This window comes from Lepus europaeus, chromosome 4 (genome assembly GCF_033115175.1).
Source record: "Lepus europaeus isolate LE1 chromosome 4, mLepTim1.pri, whole genome shotgun sequence".
NCBI lineage: Eukaryota > Metazoa > Chordata > Mammalia > Lagomorpha > Leporidae > Lepus > Lepus europaeus.
The window spans coordinates 105,124,311-105,146,814 of NC_084830.1; the positions used below are offsets into that span (position 1 = coordinate 105,124,311).

General features: G+C 58.1%; 1 protein-coding gene across 1 annotated transcript; it reads left to right on the top strand.

Annotated features, from left to right (window-relative positions):
• The first annotated feature begins 2,436 nt into the window (after nt 1-2,436).
• CLTB (clathrin light chain B) lies at nt 2,437-22,119 on the top strand. The gene is made up of 5 exons (XM_062188658.1): nt 2,437-2,739; nt 7,656-7,702; nt 17,889-18,006; nt 18,201-18,312; nt 21,679-22,119. The coding sequence occupies exons 1-5, from the start codon at nt 2,562-2,564 to the stop codon at nt 21,848-21,850; spliced, it is 627 nt and encodes a 208-aa protein (XP_062044642.1). The 5' UTR covers nt 2,437-2,561; the 3' UTR covers nt 21,851-22,119.
• Nucleotides 22,120-22,504: the final 385 nt, after the last annotated feature.

Genomic DNA, 22,504 nt, shown 5'->3' on the forward strand with positions numbered 1-22,504 from the left:
TTTGCCATTGGTTCACCCTCCAATGGCCGCTGCGGCCAGTGCATCTCGCTGATCCGAAGCCAGGAGCCAGGTGCTTCACCTGGTCTCCCATGGGGTGCAGGGCCCAAGGACTTGGGCCATTCTCCACTGCCTTCCCGGGCCATAGCAGAGAGCTGGCCTGGAAGAGGGGCAACTGGGATAGAATCCGGTGCCCCAACCGGGACTAGAACCCGGTGTGCCGGCACCGCAAGGCGGAGGATTAGCCTGTTAAGCCACAGCGCCGGCCAGCTTCTGGCTTTTGACTTCAGATTTGCTGATCTCCAGCCATTGCAGCCATTTCGGGATTAGCAGATTGAAGACTGCTCTCTCTGTCTTTCATTCTCTCTGTAATTCTACCTTTCAAAATAAATAAAATAAATCTTAAGAATTTGAGTGTATTTTTAAAAAATTTTATTTATTTATTTGAAAGGCAGAGTTACAGAGAGGCAGAGGCAGACAGAGACAGGGAGAGAGGTCTTCCATCTACTGGTTCACTCCCCAATTGACTGCCATGGCCGGAGCTGAGCCGATCTGAAACCAGGAGCTTCCTTTGGGTCTTCCCAGGCAGGTGCAAGGGTCCAAGGACTTGGGCCATCTTCTACTGCTGTCCCAGGCCATAGCAGAGAGCTGGATCAGAAGTGGAGCAGCAGGGACTCGAACTGGCGTCCATATGGGACACCAGCACTGCAGGCGGCGGCTTTACCTTCTATGCCACAGCACCAGCCCCTCAATTGCATTTTTTATGACTTCCTTGCAGTACCCTCATACACAAAGTTACTGACAGAGGAGTGAAATAGGCCATGGAGTTTGCCTGGCCATTCGTGTGTTCCTTAGTCCTTCTGCCACCACAGAACCTGGCGCTGACATCTATGATTGCTTACCTACACTAATTTTCTAGATCTTTCAGCACCCAGGTCTGTGGGTAGGGACTGAGGAAGAGGCGTGAGATGGCGCTGCAGTGGCGGCGGGGGCTTGGAGTACGCTGTGCAGGGCCTTACCTGTCTTTCTCATTCACACTGCTAATAGACACCTACATTCTCATAATGAGGCTGCACGTGACACGCGACATCTAAGCATTACGAGGCGAAATGACAAATTCCCTTCCCTCGACTTTCACTCTCTGCCGCCTAAGGGAACCACGACTCACAGCTTGGGACACAGCTTTGCCTTCTCTGTTCTGGTCCATAACTCAAAGTCGACCTTCAAGTCTCACTATCAGAGAGAGAGGGGCTGGCATGTGGCCTAATGTTTTGCCTTGTTTTTAAAGATTTACTTATTTATTTGAAAAGAAGAGTTACGGAGACAAGGGATGGACAGAGAAGGATCTTCATTCACTGGTTTACTCCCCAGATGGCTACAACTGCCAGGGCTGGGCCAGGCAGGAAAGCCAGGAGCCTGGGACTTCCACATGAAGGTCAGGGGGCCCACTTTCCTAGGCTCCACCTTCCCAGGGAGCTGGATTGGATGTGGGGCAGCCAGCGGTTTAACTGCTTTGCCACAAGGTAGGCTCTTGGCCTCATGGTTAAGCTGCTGCCTGAGATGTCTGCATCCCACACTGGAGTGCCTGGATTCAGGCCCTAGCTCTTCTGGGGTTCCAATTTCCCGCTGTGTGCACCTGAAAGGAAGCAAGTGATGGCTGAAGTAGCTGGGTCCCTGCCACCCACCTGCATTGGGTTCCCCTGCTCCTGGCTTCTGCCTGCCCTTTGCCTGCTGTTGCATTTGGGGAGTGAACCAGCTCATGGGAGATTTCCCGCTCTCTGTGGTTTTCAATTTAATAATAATGATAATGATAATAAAACAACCGAAATCCCCTGGTGCTGCTCTGGTCTCCCAGAGTCGTGAGTCCGTCTGGCTGGCCTGGGATCGTCCCTGGTACCTGGCAAAGCAGAGGTAGAGAGCTGACATTCAGGGACAGATTACCGAGCGTGGCCCAGTAGCCTGCCTGGATAAATTAGGGACCGTGCTGGTGCTAAGAGTGGGCGCCTCCTCCAAGAAAGAGACACGGCCGTGCGGGGAGCGACGCGTTGAAGCCTTTGCCAGCCGCCTTACCACCCTTCCCAGCCTCCAGGCGCAGGTGGTGGGGTGCCCAACACCGACCGCGCTGGGGGCTAGAGGGCTTTGGCCAAACGAGTCCCGAGCGAGCTCTGCGCAGGCCGGCAGCGGCCCAGCGCGCCCTGCGCGCCCTGCGGCCACTTTGCACCGTGCGCCCCGTAGACCGACCCCACCGGAGCGAAACGCGCTCGCGGCCGGCCGGGGAGCCAGGAGCCAGCCCGCCGGGCCCCCGGGCGCTCCGGCGCCGTTCTGCTGCCGCCCTCCTGTGGCCGTCGCGAGGCGACCTCCGGGCCGTCCCGGGCCCCCTCCCTCGGCCGGTGACATCACCACATTCCCGCTCCCGGCTCCTCCCGCCGCGGCGCCTGCAGCCGCAGTGACAGGCGCGCCGGGCCCGGTGGCGGAGAGAGGAAGTCGGGGCCGCCGCGCCGAGGCCGGTCCCGCGGCGGCTCGGGTGACAGCGCCAGGCACGGTTGCAGCAGGCACCGGGGAAGATGGCTGAGGACTTTGGCTTCTTCCCGCCGTCCGAGAGCGGGGCGGCCGAGGAGGACCCGGCGGCCGCCTTCCTGGCTCAGCAGGAGAGCGAGATCGCGGGCATCGAGAACGACGAAGGCTTCGCCGCACCTGCCGCCGGCCAGGTGGCCGCGGCGCCGCCGGGACCCGCGAGCGGGGGTGAGTCAGCGCCCGGGCCCGGGAGCTGGGGGCTTGGGCTGGCCTCCGGGGACCCCTGGCCTAGGGCCCTTGCCGTGCAGTGAAGCGGGCCTGCGGTAGGCCCGCCAGGGGCCGGCTGGGGGCCGTGCGTGGGTAGGGAGCGGGGCCTGCGGGAAGTGGGCAGGCATTTCCTTGGAGGTCCTCACGCAAGACCTCAGGGAGGGGCAGGAGCTGAGCGCTCGCCCGGGACTGTGGGTCGGGTCTGGTGACTCTCGGAATCCGACATGACATTTCACCCCCCAGGCCAGCTCCGCCGCCAGGCCTGGCTCTGGAATCCAGTTCCTCCCGAGCCTTCTAATGGCCTGGCCGTCCCAGGCTCCCCGGTGAGTGGTGCAGATGTGGGCGGAACCAGGGCACCTCCTGGCCCTTCAGCATAGCTCTGGCCCACAGCGGGGGAAGCCAGGGACAGGAGTACTCCAGGAACTCGCAAACCTCCTCCGCCACCCTACAGTCCCTGGGGGCGGACAGGGCAGTCCCGGTGAATCATCTCGCAGGCACCGCTGAGCCCATTTCCGAGCCAGCTAAACGGAGGCACGCTATTGCAATGACTAAGAAGTGGCAGAATTTGAATCTGTTTCTGTCACACTCCAAGGCCTCTCCAGCCGACCCCGCTGTCCCCCGTGTGCACCCCCTGGGGTGGGGGCAGGGGTACCCCTCAGCCTTTTCCTGCCCTTCAGGAATGAGTAACTGGCAGTCCAGAGCTGCTGTGGTTGGCTCTGGGGTATGGTATTTATCATGGTGTTCTTGCTCTGATTCTAGCTTGAAAAAAATTTTTTTTCTCAAAAAACTGAATAAGAAAGTAGATAGCATCTTTGTGGATATATCCAAATCATACGTTGCTTCTGCTAAAGCTGTCTTTCTGCAGGAGATTGTGGGCCTGTTGGGATAACTGCTCGCATGATCCCTACATGCATGCATGTACCAGTGGCTTTCAAAAAGTTGGTGGAAAATGGAGTTTAAAGAAAAGAGTTTTTTGGTGCAGAAAAAAAACTCTACAATCCAGCCATAGAATTTTCATAATACGCATTTTCCACCAACTTTTTGAAGACCCCTCATATGCATGCATTTCAAATTTTTTTTGCACCCAAATAAACATTTCTTTGAATTTTCTGCAGTACTCTCATATATAATGTTTACAAAGCTCTTCACAGTAATATGTGTGATTATTTGACTGCTTGCTGAGCACCTAGTGTGTGCCAGTCCTGCCCCCACCATCCCAAACCTGGGGGATATAGAACTAGGCAGTTTCTGTGACCCAGGAATTAGAAGCAACTCTTAGGCCTCCATGTAAGAAATGTAACAAATCTTTTGTAACATGTGAGGCACTGGAGATCCCGAGAGCCTGCCTCTCTTGCCAAAGCCAAGGAGCCAGGACTTGATCCCCCGCCTCTTACCTCTGGGCTCCATGCTGTGGCAACCTCCCTGGGAGACCAAGGGATATGGAAATACCATGGGCAGGTGTTTCCTTACCTGAGCACGCCAGCCTCAGAGATCTTCGGAAGCAGCACCTCCCAGCACCTCAAGTTCATGAACATTCATTTATCCAGCCTCCTCCCTGATGAGCCCACTCCTTTCCCCCAATCTGGCTCAGCCGTGAGAGGTTGTCAGAGAGAGAAGGGCAGGTGGGATGCAGGCCCAGGGCAGCCAGAGGCACAGGGGAGTTGAGCAGGTTACAGGCTCTCCCAGAACAGTAGGGCTCCACCGACCTGCAGGCTTGGGGTACGGACTCGCCCCAGATACAAGGTGACGGGGAAAGAAACAACCAGGGACTTACAGGGAGCTGCTGGGGACACAGCCCTCGGGCAAGCAGACTCACCCACTGAGGCTGCAAGGCCTAGGTTGCCTTCCTTGGTGGCTATGGGGATGGTGGTGGTGGGCAGCTCAGCGGGCGGCTTCACTGGGGAAAATTGATTTGGCCCCTCTGAGCGCAGGCAGCACTGAACAGACAATCCTCCCCTGACCTGAGATGAGGCCAGGGCGCCTGGGTGGGACAGGGGAGGTTCTGGGCCTCCCGGGAGCTGAAGGAAGCTGGCTCTAGCCTCAGCAGCTGCCACTTAACACCTCTGCCCCGCCTTCTCTTAGATGAGGGGGTCGCTGTCTGAGCAGTGACACTGTTGTGTGCTCTGATGTTGGGCTTCCAGTGCCCCTGGGGACAGAGGTGTCTGGGGTGGGCCTGCGCCCTGAATTGAGTCTCTGCTGGGGTTGGGGGCGCTGAATCTGTAGCCAGCCTGAGCACCGGACACTTTGTTTCCATTCATCAGCCTTGGGGAGGTCCCAGAAGGTTTACATTTTCACACCCAGCTGTCTAAGCAGCCAGCCTGGCTCTGACTAGACAGTCAGTTCTGGGCAAGCCCAGTTTCCCTGCTGGGTCTGGGTAAGCTTACAGGAATGTTCTGGTCCCTCTCTGCCCTTGTTGCAAAATGGGTCAGACACACATGCCCGGGGTTTATCCCCGGGATGGAAACATAACGATGGATCAGACAGCACTGTGGGAACGCTCCCGTAATGCTGTGTGTGTGGGTGTGTGTGGGCTCTCAGCGCGTCTCTAGAGCAACTAGGGCACAGAGGCTTTCCCCAGGAAAGCGCCGGCAGGGAGGTGTCTGAGACTGGGTCTGTCAGGGCGGAGTGGGGTGGTGCACCTGCTGCCGAAGGCCAAGTGCACAGACCAGCACCACAGTGGGTGCGATCCTGCTAACACAGACCCTGCAGAGATGTCCCGGGAGAAGCAGCCTCTTGGCAGAGGCTGAGACACCATTGGTCCCACCATGATTGAGGGGCCAGGCCACCATGGTAGGAGCAGGTGGAGGTGACAGGTGACCTTGTGGGACCGAATCAGTCTCTGCTTCACTGGGAAAATATAGTCCATTCTAATTTATGTCCGCCAGGGAGTCTGCGCGGGAGATCAGGTATCCCTGTCTTCGGGCCCCAGGCAGGAAGCACTGTCCCTGCTGCTCACAGCCCCCTCTGGCAGGGACAGGGAGAGTGGTCCACTGGTGATCTGCTGGGGCCCCTCGAGCTGTTGCTAGGAGGCCATGCCGTTTCTGCCAGGCTGTGCAGGGAGGAGTGGGCCGAAGCAGCAGTTCTGCTGGACTGCGCCAGTGGTTACTGCTCACCAGGTCTGCACAGGAGTCCCCAAGTGCTGAAGCGGATGCAGAGCCTGGTAAGGCAGTGCGTGGTCCCTGGGCTGCGGTACGATGTTTAGGGGAACCTCCCCCCACTTCAGTGCCTAGGGAAGTAGAGGAAATTAGAGAGGGCTTCCCAGGGGAGGTACCTTGGGAACCAATCCTCAGAGAATGAATGAGTCCCCAAAAGCATTCTTTAGAGAGGGAAACCGGAAGAAGGGCATGGGGTTGGGAGTGGGGGGGGGGGGTTGGGGGAGGCAGAAACCAGAATTTAGGGAGGGACTGGGTGGGCAGTGAGTCCGGGAAAAATGGGCAGGCCAGACGCTAAAGACCCTCAGGCACGACAGTCAGGATTTGGTGAGCTCACCTGGCCAGTATCCATTGAGGCCCTTGTGGGGCCTCACTGTGGATTAAATGAGCTCATGGAGGATCCATTCAGGAGGGGAAGACAGATAATAAATCGGTGCCCAGGTCAGCAGAAGAGGCTGGAGCAAGCGCCACAAAGGAAACTTGCAGAGGGGGGACAAAGACCTCCAGCCAGGCTGCGGCGTGTGGGTAGAGGCTGGAGGGAGTGAAGTGGCAGGTGACAGAGAGGCACCTGTGAGGTCCCCAAGACAGGAACAGACCCTGCAGGCCATTGTGGTCCACAGGAAGTGGGTTTCTTTTCCATGTGTTTTCATCTGAAGCGTGACCTAGGTAAATGTACGTTTTACAAAGCATTAGCTTTGGCAATTGGTTCGAAAGAGGGGGCAGAGAGGAGCTGGGGAGGGGAGAGGGGGCTGTGCATTCATTCATTCTTTCCTTCCTAACTTACTGATTTGTTTATCCAGCCAGTGGTTATTGAGCTCTTACAGAATGCCAGGTGCCGTGCACTGCACTGGAAAGCACCTTCCAGGTGTTTGCCTCTGGCTGGACACACAGACCAAAGCTCTTGTGCAGGCGAGAGACGGTGGGCCCGCGGCAGAGGCTGGGTGGCAGGGAGAGAGTGGAGGGCACAGAAGCTGCAGGAACTTGTGACTAATCAGGGAAAGGAACCAGGAGGAGTCACTGTTGCAGGTAAAATGAAATACCAATGGGAGGGACACTAAGAGGAAAAGTAGGGCAGGTGCCGGCTGGTGGGAACTGTGATTCCTGCTCTCCCAGGCAGGGCAGTTGCTCAAGGCGTCACCAGGACAGGCAGAGGCGCATTGGCCCCTCTCTCTAATCCCTCGAGGCTCCCACCCTAAGCCTCCAGCGACTCTGCCTACTCGCAAGGCACGGGCTCTGCAGACAATCAGGCCATTCCCAGCTGCAGCTGCGTGGGTCAGTTAATTTCAGGAGGTAAGGAGCTATTACCTCATGGGAGATCTTGGGCAATCAAGTCGTCCCTCTGAGCCTCAGCTCGAGAATCTATAAAATGCATTCGTAACAACTTCATCATAGGGCTGTGGTGTAAATTAGATGTGATAATGGCTGTGAGAGGTTTGTGAATGGTAGAGGATTGAGCGCAAGTTATTTAATGCCCCCAATATGTCTCTGTTGAGGGAGGGGCAGTATACAGATAGGCATCAATGGGGGATCATCAAAAAGGTCATGGAAAAGGTATGTGATGAAAAACTGCGTGGATTTCAAAATGTGTCGCAACAAAACAACCTTCTCTTTTAGTTCCATTTTCTGAGAACTTTTGAAAGTACGCTTGTACAGGGGTTGGCTTGGGGACATTCCGTGCTTGCTCCAAACTGAGTAATTAGTAATACTGTCTCCTTGTTCTCCTAGCTGGTCCTGAGGACATGGGGACCACGGTCAATGGGGACCTGTTTCAGGTGAGTAAGGCTGTGTCTTAGCAGTGGTGGGGACTGCGCCTGGAGCCCTGTGCTTTACAGCTCTGCCCACGCTAGGTGGAGGGCCCCAAGGTCTTTTGCTCCATTGTGTCTGATGCATTAGGATGCGAACCTTTGAGAAAGGTCTTGCACCTTTCTTTGTCGCGTAGGTGGAGGGGATGAAGAGTAAGAATCATTAGGGAGGTGGAAGGATGGGAGCAGCCTTAGGTTGCCCAGATGCTGTCCAGCTTCAGGAGGGACAGATAAAGCAGCCCTCAGTGGGATGAAATGAAGGGAGTGCAAGGCCCTGTCCGAACATGCTCCATGGCCCCGCAGGCTGAACCAAACAGCCATCTCCAGCCGGTGTGAGCACTTTAACTGGGAAGGCCCTTCGCTGCAGAGATTCCACTTCTGGGAATTTGTCTTAAGGAAAGAATTGGACGAGGACACCTGGATTCTTTGCAGGATTATTTGTGGTAGCAGGCAAGCTGCAAACAACCTCAGCGCCCCACATCATGGGATTGGATAGATAGATTGGAAAACCATGGTTAAAAAGGTAATCAAGGGTCAGCGCTGTGGCATAGCAGGTAAAGCTGCCACCTGCAGCGCCAGCATCCCATATGGGCACCGATTCAAGACCCGGCTGCTCTACTTCCGATCCAGCTCTCTGCTATGGTCTGGGAAAGCAGTGGAAGATGGCCCAAGTCCTTGGGCCCCTGCGCCTGCATGGGAGACCCGGAGGAAGCTCCTGGCTCCTGGCTTCGGATCAGCGGAGCTCTGACCATTGCGGCCAATTGGGGGTGAACCATTGGATGGAAGACCTCTCTCTCTCTCTGCCTCTCCCTCTCTGTGTAACTCTGACTTTCAAATAAATAAATAAATACATTAAAAAAAAGTAAATAAAAAATAAAAAGGACAACCAGAACTTCCCGTCTGGACATGCAAAGATGCCCACAACATGTTAAGCAGAAAATAGCAGCTTGCAGAATAATATGCACAGTATGGTCCTGTTTTTTAATTTTAAAAATAGATTTGCACAAAATATCTGACAGGGTGTGCAGCGTAGGCTGACAATGGTGGACCTTGTGGGGTGGAGCTAAGAAAAAGGCTTTCACTTCCATTGGATTAGAAAAAAAATTCCTTTTTTAAAAAAATATTTACTTATTGTAAGGCAGAGTTACAGAGAGAGAGAGAGAGATATCTTCTATCTGCTAGTTCACTCCCCAAATGGCCACATGGCCAGGGCTGGGCCAGGTTGAAGCCAGAAGCTTCTTCCAGGTCTCCTGTGTGGGTGCAGCAGCCCAAAGACTTGGGCCATCCTCTGCTGCTTTCCCAGGCTCATCAGCAGGGAGCTAGATGGGAAGTGGAACAACTGAGACTTGAACCAATACTCCCGTAGGATGCTGGCACTGCAGGCAGTGGGTTAACCCGCTGTAATACAATGCCGGCCCCCACCCAAATTCTTTACAGTAATCCTATACCACAAAGCTGGGGTGGGGGGAAGGGAAGTATATTTCTAGTTGAAGAGTGCTTCTCTTTTACCCCCAGACCCCTCCTCTGTCACACGCAAATCCAGCTTAGGCTGCGAAAACTCAGCTTGCACGATCTGGGCATGCCCAGGGCCCCACCAAGGCACAGTTCTTCCCTGCTCTGCCCGGCCCATGCCTGGGTGGGGCACGGCTGATGCTGGACAGGCCTGAGCTCTCTCTTGGATTGGGTTGGAGAGCCTTGCTCCTTGCAGGGGCAGGGGCAGGAGCAGGGGCAGGAGCAGCGGCAGGGGCAGGGGCAGGGGCAGGATCTCCTGGGCCCTGCCCTGGGCAGGAGCTGGCCCCCTGCATCCCCTGGGAGAGCAAACAATACTTGGTTACGTAAGCGGGATGGGCTGGTACCTGACACAGGGAAACTGGCCAGATCCTAGTTCTGGAAAATTACTCAACAGGCAGCAAGCTAGAAAAGTCAGCAGCGAGGGCTTCAGCGGCTTCCTGTCTAGTTGGGCCTGAACAGACTCCAAGAAAGAGCCGTTTCTTCCTGGGCCGCCTGGCAGGGCACTGGGGCCCTGGACTGCCTGCCACGCCTTGGGCGTACTCAGAAGGACTTTACTTGACCCCAGAGGCTCTAGGCGGACCTGGAGCTGCAGAGACACCTGGAACTGCAGAAGTCTCTAGAACACACTAGGCGAGATAATTGTCCTTTTTCATGGAGAGCTCAGGTGGCACGTGCCGAACCACATGGGACGTGGGCCCTCGTTTCTGCTTTTTCTCCTCTGCCTGATTGGCCCCCCTGCCTTCTCCCTCCCTGCTGCGACTCCCCAGCCCTGCTTGGCATTTGTTACCTCTGATAAACCTGGGTTCCTTCCTAACATCAGGAATTCTTGTTCTCATTGTTATGAATAGCCACAGCCATGCCTATTTGTTGTTTTTTAAAAAGATTTATTTATTTTACTTGAAAGAGTTAGGGGGGGCGGGGTGTCTTCCATCTGCTGGTTCACTCCCCAGTTGGCCACAATGGCCGGAGCTGCGCTGATCCAAAGCCAGGAGCCAGGAGCTTCCTCCAGGTCTCCTTCGCAGATGCAGGGGCCCAAGGACTTGGGCCATCCTCTACAGCTTTCCCAGGCCATAGCAGGGAAATCGGAAGTAGAGCAGCCGGGTCTCTAACCGGCGCCCATATGGGATGCTGGCACTGCAGGCGGTGGCTTTACCCGCTATGTCACAGCGCCAGCCCAGCCATGCTTATTTGTAAACTAGTTCACACTGCGCCCCATCCAGCCTGGAGAGGGCTCACTCAGGAGTTTGTTGACAAAGCTCCTGCTTGGCTCCCTCTTCTGTTCCTGGGTCCCTTCTTTTTAAAGAGATTTATTTTTTATTTATTTGAAAGCCAGAATCACACACACAGAGAAAGATCTTGTATCTGCTATTTCGCTTCCCAAATGGCTGCAGTCATGGGAGTTGGGCAAGGCTGAAGCCAGGAGCCAGGATCTTCATCCAGGTCTCCTACATGACTGCAGGGGCCCAAGCACTTGGGCCATTTCCACTGCCTTCCCAGGTGCATTAGCAGAGAGCTGGATCAGAAGTGGAGCAGCTGGGACATGAACTGTGCCCATATGGGATGCTGGCATCGTAGGTGGCTTAACCCACCATGCCACAGTGCTGGCCCCTGTTCCCAGGTAACTTGATCCGTGTTGTGTTAGGTACCTCCCTCTGTGACTCTTGGAAGCTGCCAGTCATGGTGGCCGCGCTGTGGGTGGAGCGCCTGGCAAGCTCTCTGGAGGACTGAGCATAGTAGAGTCTGCCCTGAACGTTGGGTGGCCGAGGCATTCCAGCAGACTGGGCAGAGCTCCCATGCTCTCTTTCCTCCCTCCCACCTTCCTTCCTTCTTCATCTTTTTATTTATTTATTTATTTTTCAGTTTTAGTTATATTTATTTGAAAGTCAGAGTTAGAGAGAAAGAGAGAGAGAGAGAGAGATCTTCCATCCACTGCTTCACTCCCTAAATGGCCACAGCAGTCCGGCTGAGCCAGGGTGAAGCCAGGCTCCAGGAGCTTCTTCCTGGTCTCCTATGTGGGTGGTATGGCTCCAAGCACTTGGGCCATCTTCCGCTGCTTTCCCTGGCACATTAGCAGGGAGCTGGTTTGGAAGTGGAGCAGCTGGGACTCAAAGCAGCACTCATATGGGATGCCAGCACTGCGGGTTGGGCCGTGCCGCTCAACCCGCAGTGTCACAACGTCAGTCCCCATACTCTACTTGCTACTTGTTTCTGCAGCCTGCAGGCCACTAGGGGGTCCAGTTACAAACCTGATCCCCATCACGGGGAAGCCCATGTATTCCAGGCCCGTTTGGCCATGCCAGGGGCAGGGACAGAAGGTCTGCCAGAACTTTCTCCTCCCCTTGTTATGCCCCCACACAATTTGCCTCTCTCCCTTCCCCCCCATGCTCCCATCCTCCTCCTTTGAGCTACTTAAAGGGATCAGCAGCTCAGCTCAGCTTAGCTTTAGCTGCTCAACCCCAAAGACGGATAGACTTGTCCTCTCAGAGCTGGCACACGCACTGCCAGCTTGGCCCGTTGCTGTCATGGCAGTGCCTGGCAGAGGGGCCCTGCAGGACAGCGGTGTGCCACAGAGCTGGGCCTGACCCTGGCGGTGGCCTCCCACCTTCTAGTTGTGCCCACTCCCGATCGCATCCTTCTCTGGAGCTTGAGAGGGGCTCAGAGCAGTCCTGGAGCCTCTGGTGAGCCCTCCTGGGCTGCCAGCCCTCCCAGCAGAGACCCTGTCTCCCCTTGGGGATGCCCAAGGGATTACAGATGAGCCCAGAGGGCCCTGATACTCAGTGTCGCTGGTAGGGAGGGGTCTGGCCAGGGGATAGAACCTGAGTCCTGAGCAGCCCGGAGAAGAGGAAACAGCAAACTTGCACTCGTGCGCCACGCTTCTGCTCCATTCCGGGCCACAAGTTGTTTCCATGGCAGCAGGTGCATACGGGCTTCAGCTCACACCTTGGGCAGGATGTTATCACTCTCATTTTGTGGCTTTAAAACCCAAGCTGCTCAGAGAAGGAACTTCTCAAAGGGCACACATCCAGTGGGCGGCACAAGGGGCGCTTTAAGCCCAGTCCTGCAATGCTGTGTCCAGTGCTTATCCTGTGCCTTCCATATCACTTTGGTCACTCAGGCAGTACCAGGCTCTGTGCTCAGGGTGGGGGAGGCGAATCCAGGTGGGGAGGGCATACGTAGTGGTGGCCAGGGTAGGGGTCTGGATGCCGGGGTAGCAGTTAGGGTTGACGGTCTGGGTTCCCGCCCCGTGTCCTCCACCACCTAAGAGCACCTTGAATCCCCCAGCACCATGTGGGGCAGCTGCTGTCATTATGCCACACAGCCAGTCCTCCCCCACCCCCCGAAGAAGTGTAAAAGCTTGCTCTGGTGAAACGGCCAGGAAGAGATGGGACTTGAATCCAGGAGCAGACGCCCAGGCCTGCATGGAATCAGGGAATGCAACAGGGAGGGGCCGCAGGAAGTGGGTTTGGAGACTGCCCAGGGGGGTGTGGGTGGTCCGGGCCCAGGGAACAGCATGTGCAGACACAGAGGGCAAGACGCTCAGGCTGGGGCTCACCCACAGCTGGGGCCTGCTGCACAGAGGTCTGTGACCATGCCAGCCTGGAGGAGCCAAAGGTACAGAGCTGGTGCCTGCAGCGGGGCGGGGCGGGGCGGGGCGGGGCAGGGGAGCTCTATGCGGGTTAGTGCGTCTGGTGCACACATGGGAGAAAAGCAGCCTTAGCTCCGGCAGAATCTGCACCCTGTGCCTGGGGCGGGGCCAGCTGAGGAAGGTGCCGAGCCCTGCCCTGGATGTGCAGCTCAGCTGTACCAGGAGACAGAAACCCCCGCCCGGGCTGCGGGCTGCGGGCTGCGGGCTGCGGGCTACAGGGGAGGCCTGGATGGAAGCAGAAGACCAGGGCTTCCTTTCCTGCTTTGTCCCAGCCTGGCGATCTTGGACCAGTCACTTAATCACCTGAGCCTTAAGTCTTTCATCTGGAGAAATGGGATTGGAGGCTCCGCCTGCTGCCCCCACCGGGCTGTTGAGAACAGGGCTTTGTAGAAATCTCAGACCCAGCTTCTTAAAACTCTTGACCCAGCCACCGTGTGAGTGGAGGGGCAGCCTGTGTGTGGAGACACAGTCTCCACCCCTGGCAAGGCAGACTCAGCAGGGGCACAGAGAGGAAGCCCCCCGAGTCCTGGGATGCAGATGTGACTGGTCCCCTTTGAGCTGCTTCCTCTGGGACAAGGACCTTCACCCCGAGTTTGAAATCTGGGTTCTGCCACCTCCCAGCTGGGTGACCTTAGCACTTTGGAGTTTAGGGTTCCACTACCTGTAAAAGGAAGCTAATAAAACCGGCCACGTGGAGCTGTAAAGATCAGAGCCGGTCGTTTGCGTGCAGGTTCTCTGGAGTCCTAATTTTAGGGCAGGCTTCATAGAGAGGGTGAGCCCTGAAGGGCGCCCTGGGAAGTGACCCCTTCAGTGCCCCTGCCCTAGCCAGGGGGCTTCTATAGGCTCAGTGTGCAGCAGCGTCACTAACCCGCGTGCTGTCTCTGGAGCCACCAGCTCCCCTGCCCGCCCCGCTCCCCTGTCCTGCTCCCGGGAGATAGGCTGTCCTGTTCATCCTTGTCCCCAAACCTGCCTTTTGTGGCGTCATTCAGGAAGCATTCCTGAATCCTGCCCCGGGCCCTCCCTGTCCACAGCCTGTGTGGAGCCTGCAGGCTGCTGTCACCCTGGAGCTTGCTTACTTAGGGGCAGGGCAAGGCAGGCAGTAAGCTGACAAACAAGTCATTTCGCAGAGTGCTAAGGGAGTAAAACACAGTGGTCCTTGTGGTATCTGTGGGGCACGGGTTCCAGAAACCTCCTGCAGATAACGAAATCAGAGGATGCCCAAGTCCCCTACGTCAGATGGCACTGAATTTGCCCGGAACCTAGGCGCACCCTCTCCTCTACTTTAAATCATCTCTCCTAATTCGATGTAAACGCTATAGAAAGAGATGCTACACTGTGTGTGTGTGTGTGTGTGTGTTTGACAGACAGAGTGGACAGTGAGAAAGAGACAGAGAGAAAGGTCTTCCTTTTGCCGTTGGTTCACCCTCCAAAGGCCGCCGCGGTAGGTGCGCTGCGGCCGGCGCACCGTGCTGATCCGATGGCAGGAGCCAGGTGCTTATCCTGGTCTCCCATGCGGGTGCAGGGCCCAAGGACTTGGGCCATCCTCCACTGCACTCCCTGGCCACAGCAGAGAGCTGGCCTGGAAGAGGGGCAACCGGGACAGGATCAGTGCCCCGACCAGGACTAGAACCCGGTGTGCCGGCGCCGCAAGGCGGAGGATTAGCCTATTGAGCCGCGGCGCCGGCCTTTTTTTAAGAAATAGTGACAAGAACTACAAGCCTGCATGCAGGACGGATGCAATCCTTGGTGGGTCCACCTACAGGGCGCCACCCGTGGTTGGCTGACTCTGCAGATGCATGGAGACCCAGGGCTGGTTGCAGAGCAATTGCTAGAAAAGTGGTTACGGGGAGGTGAGGCTGCTGCAGCCAGGGCCAGGGCGGGGGGGGGGGGGAGGTCAGCAGGCCTGGGAGCAGGGGGCTTAGAGAACATCTCAGGGCTGAAGCCTGAAGAGACAGGGGGAGCCTTGCAAAATGTAGGTCCTGGAATCTGTGGGCAGAAAGTTCAGACAGAGCCCCTGGGCAGGCACATGCTGAGCTTGCTGCGGCGCCAGCCTGCTGGAGAGGCTGTAGCTCTTGGGCTGCCCGCTGGCCGCAGGGGAAGGCCTGTGGACACACTTGAACTTGTGGTATCACCTGGTGTGGGCTTTGAACAGGTCACGGTGGCATTGTGTGGAGAGGCAGGCGCGGTGGCAGGGTCTGCAGGGTGACTGCCGGGCGGAGGCAGCAGGGTTTGGACGGGCAGAAGACGGGAAGCGATTTGACCAGGGCAGCCTCATATCTGAGCCATTGCTGATTGGTGGGGTGCAAGCTGGGAAGGAAGGGGAGATCTTGGAGGGCAAGTGTGAGGCTTGGGCCTCAGGCAGCGAGTGGATTGCAGTGCCTTTTACCAAGATGGGGGAAAGAGGAGAGGAGCGAGTCTGGGGAATGGAAACTCCTAGGAAGGTGGAGATGCCTGTTAGACCCGCACTCGGGCCAGTGCGGGGATGGGGAGCGCCCCTTCAGCCTGTTTGCTTCCAGCGATTGGCTGGAAGTCAGGTGGATGCCTCTATTTGATTGCTTCCTTTGTTTCATACTTTTGTGACCTCATGGGGGTAGCTTTCTTGGAGCGGGGATGGATAGTCCACACAGCCACAGGGCTGAGCAGGGGATCGAAGGGAGCACTGGGTCAAAGCCACACACGCAGCCACTGTGCACGTCTGCAGAGGGAAGGTTCCTCATGCGTGACTGGGCAGGGCCAGGGGCAGGGGAGGGCCCCAGGAGCCAGGGCTCAGCAGGCCGGGCTGTTGCTAGCAGGGGTAAGGGAGTAATCAGCCACCCACCTGCAGTTCTCCACCTACGGCCCTGGCAATCGCCCACTGGAAGTTGTGGGAGAGGGGTCACCCTGCTTTGTGCGGGAAAGAGTCAGGTAGTATCCCAGGTGCCCCACCCCAGGGCTGGGCCTAATCAGAGACTCCCTGCCCGAGCCTGCCCTTCCCTCGATCCCCAGACATCAGAGGCGGAGGCCAATGTTCCCTGTGCCCCTTCGTCCTGGGCACACGCCTTAGGCAAACACTTCCTCCTGGGAGCCAGCACCAAGCTGGCTCTGCGGATCCTCACAGATTCCGTGTGCTGAGGACAGAGGCCATGCTAGACCTTGTCCCATGTGCAGAGACAAGACGACCAACAACATAGGCAACCGGGGCAGTTTTGCTAAGTGCCTGAAGGAGGAGGATTGGGGGCGGGTGCCATGAAAGCACAAGACAAAGGTTCAGGTGCAAATAGTGTCTTACCCTGCCCCCTGGGAGCCCCTGATCCAGCCAGGAAAACTCACAGTAGAAGGTAGGAAAGGCAGGGACAGGGCGTGTGGAGAGGAAGGGGCCGGGCACATGCCTGGGGGCTGGGAACTAGCCCAGAGTGAGTTCAGCGGGCAGAGAGATGGGCACAGGCTGACCGTGCCAGCAGGCCCCGGGCACTGCGGGCTGCCCGTGTGTGGGCTGCACGAAGACAGGAATGCCGATTGTGCTGGCGTCCCAGTGGATGTGGCAGGACCCAGGGCTCCATGCTTCAGAAAGGAATGCCAGATCGGGGGGTGAGGGGACGCCCCATCCTTGCTGGGCTGAGCTTGGAGTCCCCCTCTCTGGAAGGCAGTAGGGAGAAACAGGCAGACCCCAGGCTGGGAGTTGGAGGCCTGGGCTTGGGCCCTGGTTCTGCCATTTTATTTTTTAAAGATTTATTTGAAAGGCAGAGTTACAGAGAGAGAGAGAAGGAGAGACGCACAGAGAGGTCTTCCATCTGCTGATTCACTCCCCAAATAGCCACAACAGCCAGGACTGGGCCTGTCCAAAGCTAGGAGCTAGAAGCTTCTTCTGAGTCTGCCACGTGGGTGCAGGGACACAAGCACTTGGATCATCCTCTGCTTCTCTCCCAGGTGCCATCAGCAGGGAACAGGATCAGAAGTGGAGCAACCAGGACTCAAACCGGCACCCATATGGGATGCGGTGCTGCAGGCAATGGTTTTAACCCGTTGTACCACAGCACCAGCCTCTCTGCCACTTCCTTTTTTTTTTTTTAAGATTTATTTATTTGAAAGTCAGAGTTACAGAGAGAGGTGAGGTAGAGAGAGGAGAGAGAGAGAGAGAGAAATGCTTCACTCCCCAATTGACTGCAATGGCTGGAGCTGTGCCGATCTGAAGCCAGAAGCCAGGAGCTTCTTCTGGGTCTCCAATGCGGGTGCAGAGGCCCAAGGGCATGAACTATCCTCCACTGCCCTCCCAGGCCACAGCAGAGAGCTAGATCAGATATGGAGCAGCTGAGTCTTGAACTGGAGCCCATATGGGATGCCGGCACTGCAGGTGGCGGCTTTACCTGCTACCCCACGGTGCCGGCCCCTAAATAAATATTTTTTTTAAAGGCAGAGTGAAAGAGAGAAACAGACAGATCTCCCATCCACTGCTTCACCCTCCATGTACCCACCATGGCCAGGACCGGGCTGGGCTGAAGTAGGAGCCAGAAACACAACCCAGCTCTCCCTCATGAGTGATAGGAATGCAATGACTTGAGGCATCACCACTGCCTCCCGGGGACCACATTAGCCGGAAGCCAGAGTCAAGAGCTGTGGAGCTGGGCATGACACCCAGGCACCCCCAAATGGCACGCGGACATTCCGATCAGTGTCATACTCTCTGGGTGGGGCGATTGCTTAGCCCATTGCATGTCGAAGAAGGTGGCTGCCACGTGGTTTCCTGAGTCTCCTGCTTGTGGGGTGTGAATGAACGTGGCCGGCTGGGCACCAGGGTCAGGCACAGAGAGGTTGAGTAGCTTACCCAGGGTCGCCCAGCCGTAGGAGTGGCACCAGCAGGGAACAGCAAGTGCAAAGGCAGGGGACGGTGGGTACGAGGGGCTTGAGGCTGTCCGGCTGTCCAGATGTGAGAAGCACTCACATCTTGGGTTCCCCAGCAGGGCCAGCGGAGATAGTGGGCAGGTGTGCAGGTCCCTGCACAGCCATGTGTCTGTGTCCTAGGAGGCTAATGGGCCTGCCGACGGCTACGCTGCCATCGCCCAGGCTGACAGGCTGACTCAGGAGCCCGAGAGCATCCGCAGATGGAGGGAGGAGCAGAAGAAACGGCTGCAAGAGCTGGGTGAGGACCAGGCCGAGCCGGGAGCTGGGCTGGGATGCGGCATGGGCGGACTGGGGAAACAAAGGGTGTATAGGATCCGGTGGTGTCTCCATGGGAGCCGGCGGAGGGCGGGGGTCCTGGGGCTGCAGGGAGGGGCAGATGTGCCCTGGCATCCCACCAGAAGAGCTGCCACTCATTCTCCTGTGGGGTCCTAGATGCCGCCTCTAAGGTGACTGAACAAGAGTGGCGGGAGAAGGCCAAGAAGGACCTGGAGGAGTGGAACCAGCGCCAAAGTGAACAGGTTGAGAAGAACAAGATCAACAACCGGTGAGAGCCTGTGGGGACGTGACAGGGGCCGCAGGGACACAAGGGGCTGTGGGGACGCGACGGGGGCTGCGGGGACACGAGGGGCTATGGGGACATGACGGGGGCTGTAGGGACACGAGGGGATGACAGGGACACGAGGGGCTCAGATGCAATAGGCGCCCACTGTTTCTGGCCCTCAGTCCACCTCCCTCTGTGTGGGCTTCAGTCTTGGGCACACGCTGCTGGCAGGGGGGGTGGGGCAGAGATGGCCACCAGCAGCTCCAGGCTTCTGCGCTGTGCTCTCAGAAGCCCCCTGAAAGCTGTGTCTGGCTTCAGATGGCTCCTGCCGAAGTCCTTGCCCCGTCCCTGACCCACGGCAGGCCCAGTGACTTTCCAGGATGAGGGGCGCTCCACTGGGCCCCCCCGGGGGTGATGGTCGTATTCGTTGGTTGAGATATGGGCATCTGTGCCACCCAAACCTTAGGGACTGAAGTGGGGGCAGCCTGAGGCTGTCGAGGACAACAGGTGCCGTTCTTAGGGAAGGGGGTGCGTGCCCGCAGGTGAAGCGGCAGTGGTGCTCCAGCCAACACCCCGAGATGCCCGCGGGCTGGGCCCCTCCAGCTGCAGGCTCTCTCGGGAAGGGCAACACCCACTGTGGGGAACTGCCACATTCGGTTCGAGAAACTGCCCGTGGCAGGTATGGAGCTGGGTGCACACACAGGAGGCCCTGTGTGGCCTCGGAAAGCTGAGGGGAGAGAGAGAGGCGTGCACGGCCAACTTTGAATGCAGCAGGGCCCTCAGTGTGGTGGCCATGGAAGCAAAGGAAGCGAGAAGCCCTGGGTGCGGAACCTCAGGGCCTGGGGCCTTGGGCTTTGGAGGATGACTAGGAGTTCTGGGGAAAAAGGAAGCAGGGGCTATGGGAAGGCATTCTAGATCTGGGCGCCGCCAGGGACGAATCCCTCTGGGCGGGCCTTGGCTGACCAGGTCCCACAGGGAGCCCAGCAGGACAAGTAACAGGCTCAGGGCCCAGTTTTGGAAGCGGCACCGTGGCCAGGACAGAAGATCGTCCCTCTGCCGGGTGGGGCCGAGCCTTCTCGACACCTCTCCTGCCGGCCGTACTAACGCTGTCTCTCTTTCTCTTTAACCCTCTGCCTGCCTGCCTTGTCTGTCTTGCCGCCCTTCTCCCTGACCTAACCCCTAACCTCGCCTCAAGGATCGCCGACAAAGCGTTCTACCAGCAGCCGGATGCTGACGTCATCGGCTACGTGTACGTGCCTCCTCGGCTGCTCGGCTGCTGGCCGGTGGCTGGCACGGTTTCTGGAGCCCCAGCTTGTGGGGTATAACTGAGTGGGGCTGGCCCTGGGGCAAGCCCGGGGCGGAGTGGATGCAGGCACCACCCTGCCTCCAGAGCCCTGTAGGGCAGGGGCGGGGGCCAGCCTCCATGGGGCTGAAGGGTGCTGGGGTGGGGGGTTGTTTTTATCAGGGGTACCCTTGGCAGGCCCTGGTGCTGTCCTGGCTAAGGCTTCTCTCCCAGAGCACAGCAGGCGCCTTCCTTCTACCCGCTGTGCCATCTGCCTGGCACTTACCCAGGCCTGTGTCAGGTCCAACAGGAACAAGGAGCACACAGCCCGTCCCCCTCCCTTGCTGCTGGTCTGGATCTGTTCTAAGAGCAGCGTGGGAGGAGGCCCAGAGCTCCGGGAGCCGCCCTCTGCTGGGGCAGCCAGGGCGGGGACAGGGCTGGACCTGCGGCCGAGCCCAAGTGGCTGGGTGGGGAGGGTGGAAGGAGGAGAAGAGCGTCTGGGTGGGGGAAGCAGCCGGGTTGAGGGCGCAGAGGGGAGCCACCTGGCCCCGCAGTGGGGGAGCGCTGTGCGGGATGGAGCTGCCTGAGAGGCGGCCAGCTGCAAAGTGCCCGCTGTGCCAGGCTGAGCCGGGATTGAGCCTGAAGGCAGTGGGGAGCCATGGGAGGTTCCAGCAGGGCCAGGGAACCTGCACGGGGTGCTCCTGCTGAGCGGTCCAGGGAGCATCCAAGAGGGGGAGTCTGGAGCGGGGCTCCCCGCCCCCCTGCTCCCCCCGCCCCCGCATACCCCTGGATGACTGCAGGATCGGATGCAGCTGCAGCTTCTGACTGGGGGCACTGAGGCGAGGCCCAGGGCTCTGCATTTGCAGGCTCCATGGTGAGGGTGACACGGCAGGACCGTGGGGCGCTGAGGTAGAAGGAAGCCTCTTGATGCTGTAGGGGTGGCTCCTGGGGCTGCTTCCCCCACCAGCAGTCACCCTGCGCCCTCTGTATAGCACACACCTGCTGCCCGGCGCGGCTGCGGCTGTGGCTGTCAGGGCAGGAACCAGCTGTGTAGGGCGAGGCTGGGAACCTGCATTTCACATGCTAGTGGCTGGCCTGGTCTGGTTCTGGGGCCAGCCCCTTCCCGCACAGCCTGCGGGGACCACCTGGAGAGCATCCAGCCATCAGCCACGCCCTATGGTTTTGCTTCCCATGCCTGGGGCGACTCCCAGGAGAAAGGGGCTTTCCTGGAACCCTAGCTGCCAAACAAGATGCGGATCCAGCTTTCCCCACCCCTTTCTTTTTCTTAATGACTCCTGAGTTTAGAGTCTGTCCACTTAACCGTGTCCTCAGTGTCCCTTAACCACAACTTCCGGTGAAGAGGCTATCGGTTTTTATCCTTAGTCCTACCAAGAGCAGAGACTCCAGCGGCACACTGCCCAGGCTGCCCAGGCTGGGGGAAGGAGGCTGTGCGGCCAGAGAGGCGTGGATACGGACGCTGTCCCCGCCACTTGCTTCACTTTGGAGGTCCCCGGTGCACACGGGCACACTCAGGGCTTTGCCAGGCTTGCTATAAAGATCTCCTTGCTCCGAGTTCTCCACGTGTACCTGGCCACGCTCCTTTTCTGGAGGATATCAGAACGTGCAGGCAGTGCTGGACCGGGTGCTTCCGCTAGGTGCCTGGTTGATGTCCTGCCTCTGGAAAACAGCTGAGGCACTGCATTCGCTCCTCCGAGGGCCTTTAGGTGTCCGTGTCGCAGGCTGGGAAGTCCTTATCCTGGGGCAACGCAGAGTGTCTGGGCAGGGGAGACCTTTCTAAGGAAGGGAGGCCTGCACTGGGAACTGAGTCACAAGAAATAGCAAGTCATGAGCAGGTATGAGGGAGGAACACTCCAGGAAGTGGTGACAGCAGGTGCAAAGGTCCTGAGGCAGGACCACACTAGGCCTCCTCTTGGGCCAAGCTGTTCCTGGGAGGCTGGTGTTGCAGGGCACGGTGCTGGGGAGGGGACATTGGGACAAAGTGGCCCAGAGTAGGCCAGGAAAAGCAGCCATGCTTGGCTGGGGAAGAGCAGCCGGCGATGAACCCTGTGACCTATCTCCACCCGCAGGGCGTCTGAGGAGGCCTTCGTGAAGGAATCCAAGGAGGAGACTCCAGGCACGGAGTGGGAGAAGGTGGCTCAGCTGTGTGACTTCAACCCCAAGAGCAGCAAGCAGTGCAAAGACGTGTCCCGCCTGCGCTCGGTGCTCATGTCCTTGAAGCAGACGCCACTGTCCCGCTAGGCGCCTGCCATAAGTAGAGCCAAGCAGGCCTGGGCTGGGCGCGGGCAGAGGCGCAGCGGTGGCTCTGGCCAGGGAGGGGCTGTCCTCCAGCTGCTGCACAGCCTGGCCCGCTCCTCCCCCTCTGCGGGGGCTGGGAGGAGGGCCCCTCACCCCCCAGCCCCTCTCCTTCCCGGCCCCCCGGCCCAGCCCCTCACACCTCCTCAGTCTGCTCTGTTGTGACTGTCCCTCCTGATGTATTTTTTTTCTTGGCTTAAAGGGTGTGTTGTTAACTCTTTTTTACACTTATTTATTATCACCCTCATTTCTCTGGAAGCGACAGCTGGTGTCAGGGCTTGGTTTGTGCTTAGCACTTGCCCAAGGTCATAGCCTTCGGAGGCAAGGGTGTCCTGAAAAGCCAGGAGCACCCAGGCAGAAGCTGGGACCCACATCCCCAGCAGCCAAGAGCACCCCTCGGAACACCGGGCAGCCTGAGCCTTGCTGGTGTGTTCAGAGGCCTGCGGGGTCGGGATTCTGTTATTCTCACCACACGGTCAAGGACAGCCAAGCTCCCGAGGGGAGGTGGCCTGTGGTGGCCACCTGGTGGTGTCTTTCTCTGGGAAGCCTCCGCCAGACCTCACCCCCTCAGGGGGCCCCCTGGAGGTGGAGGCCCTTCGG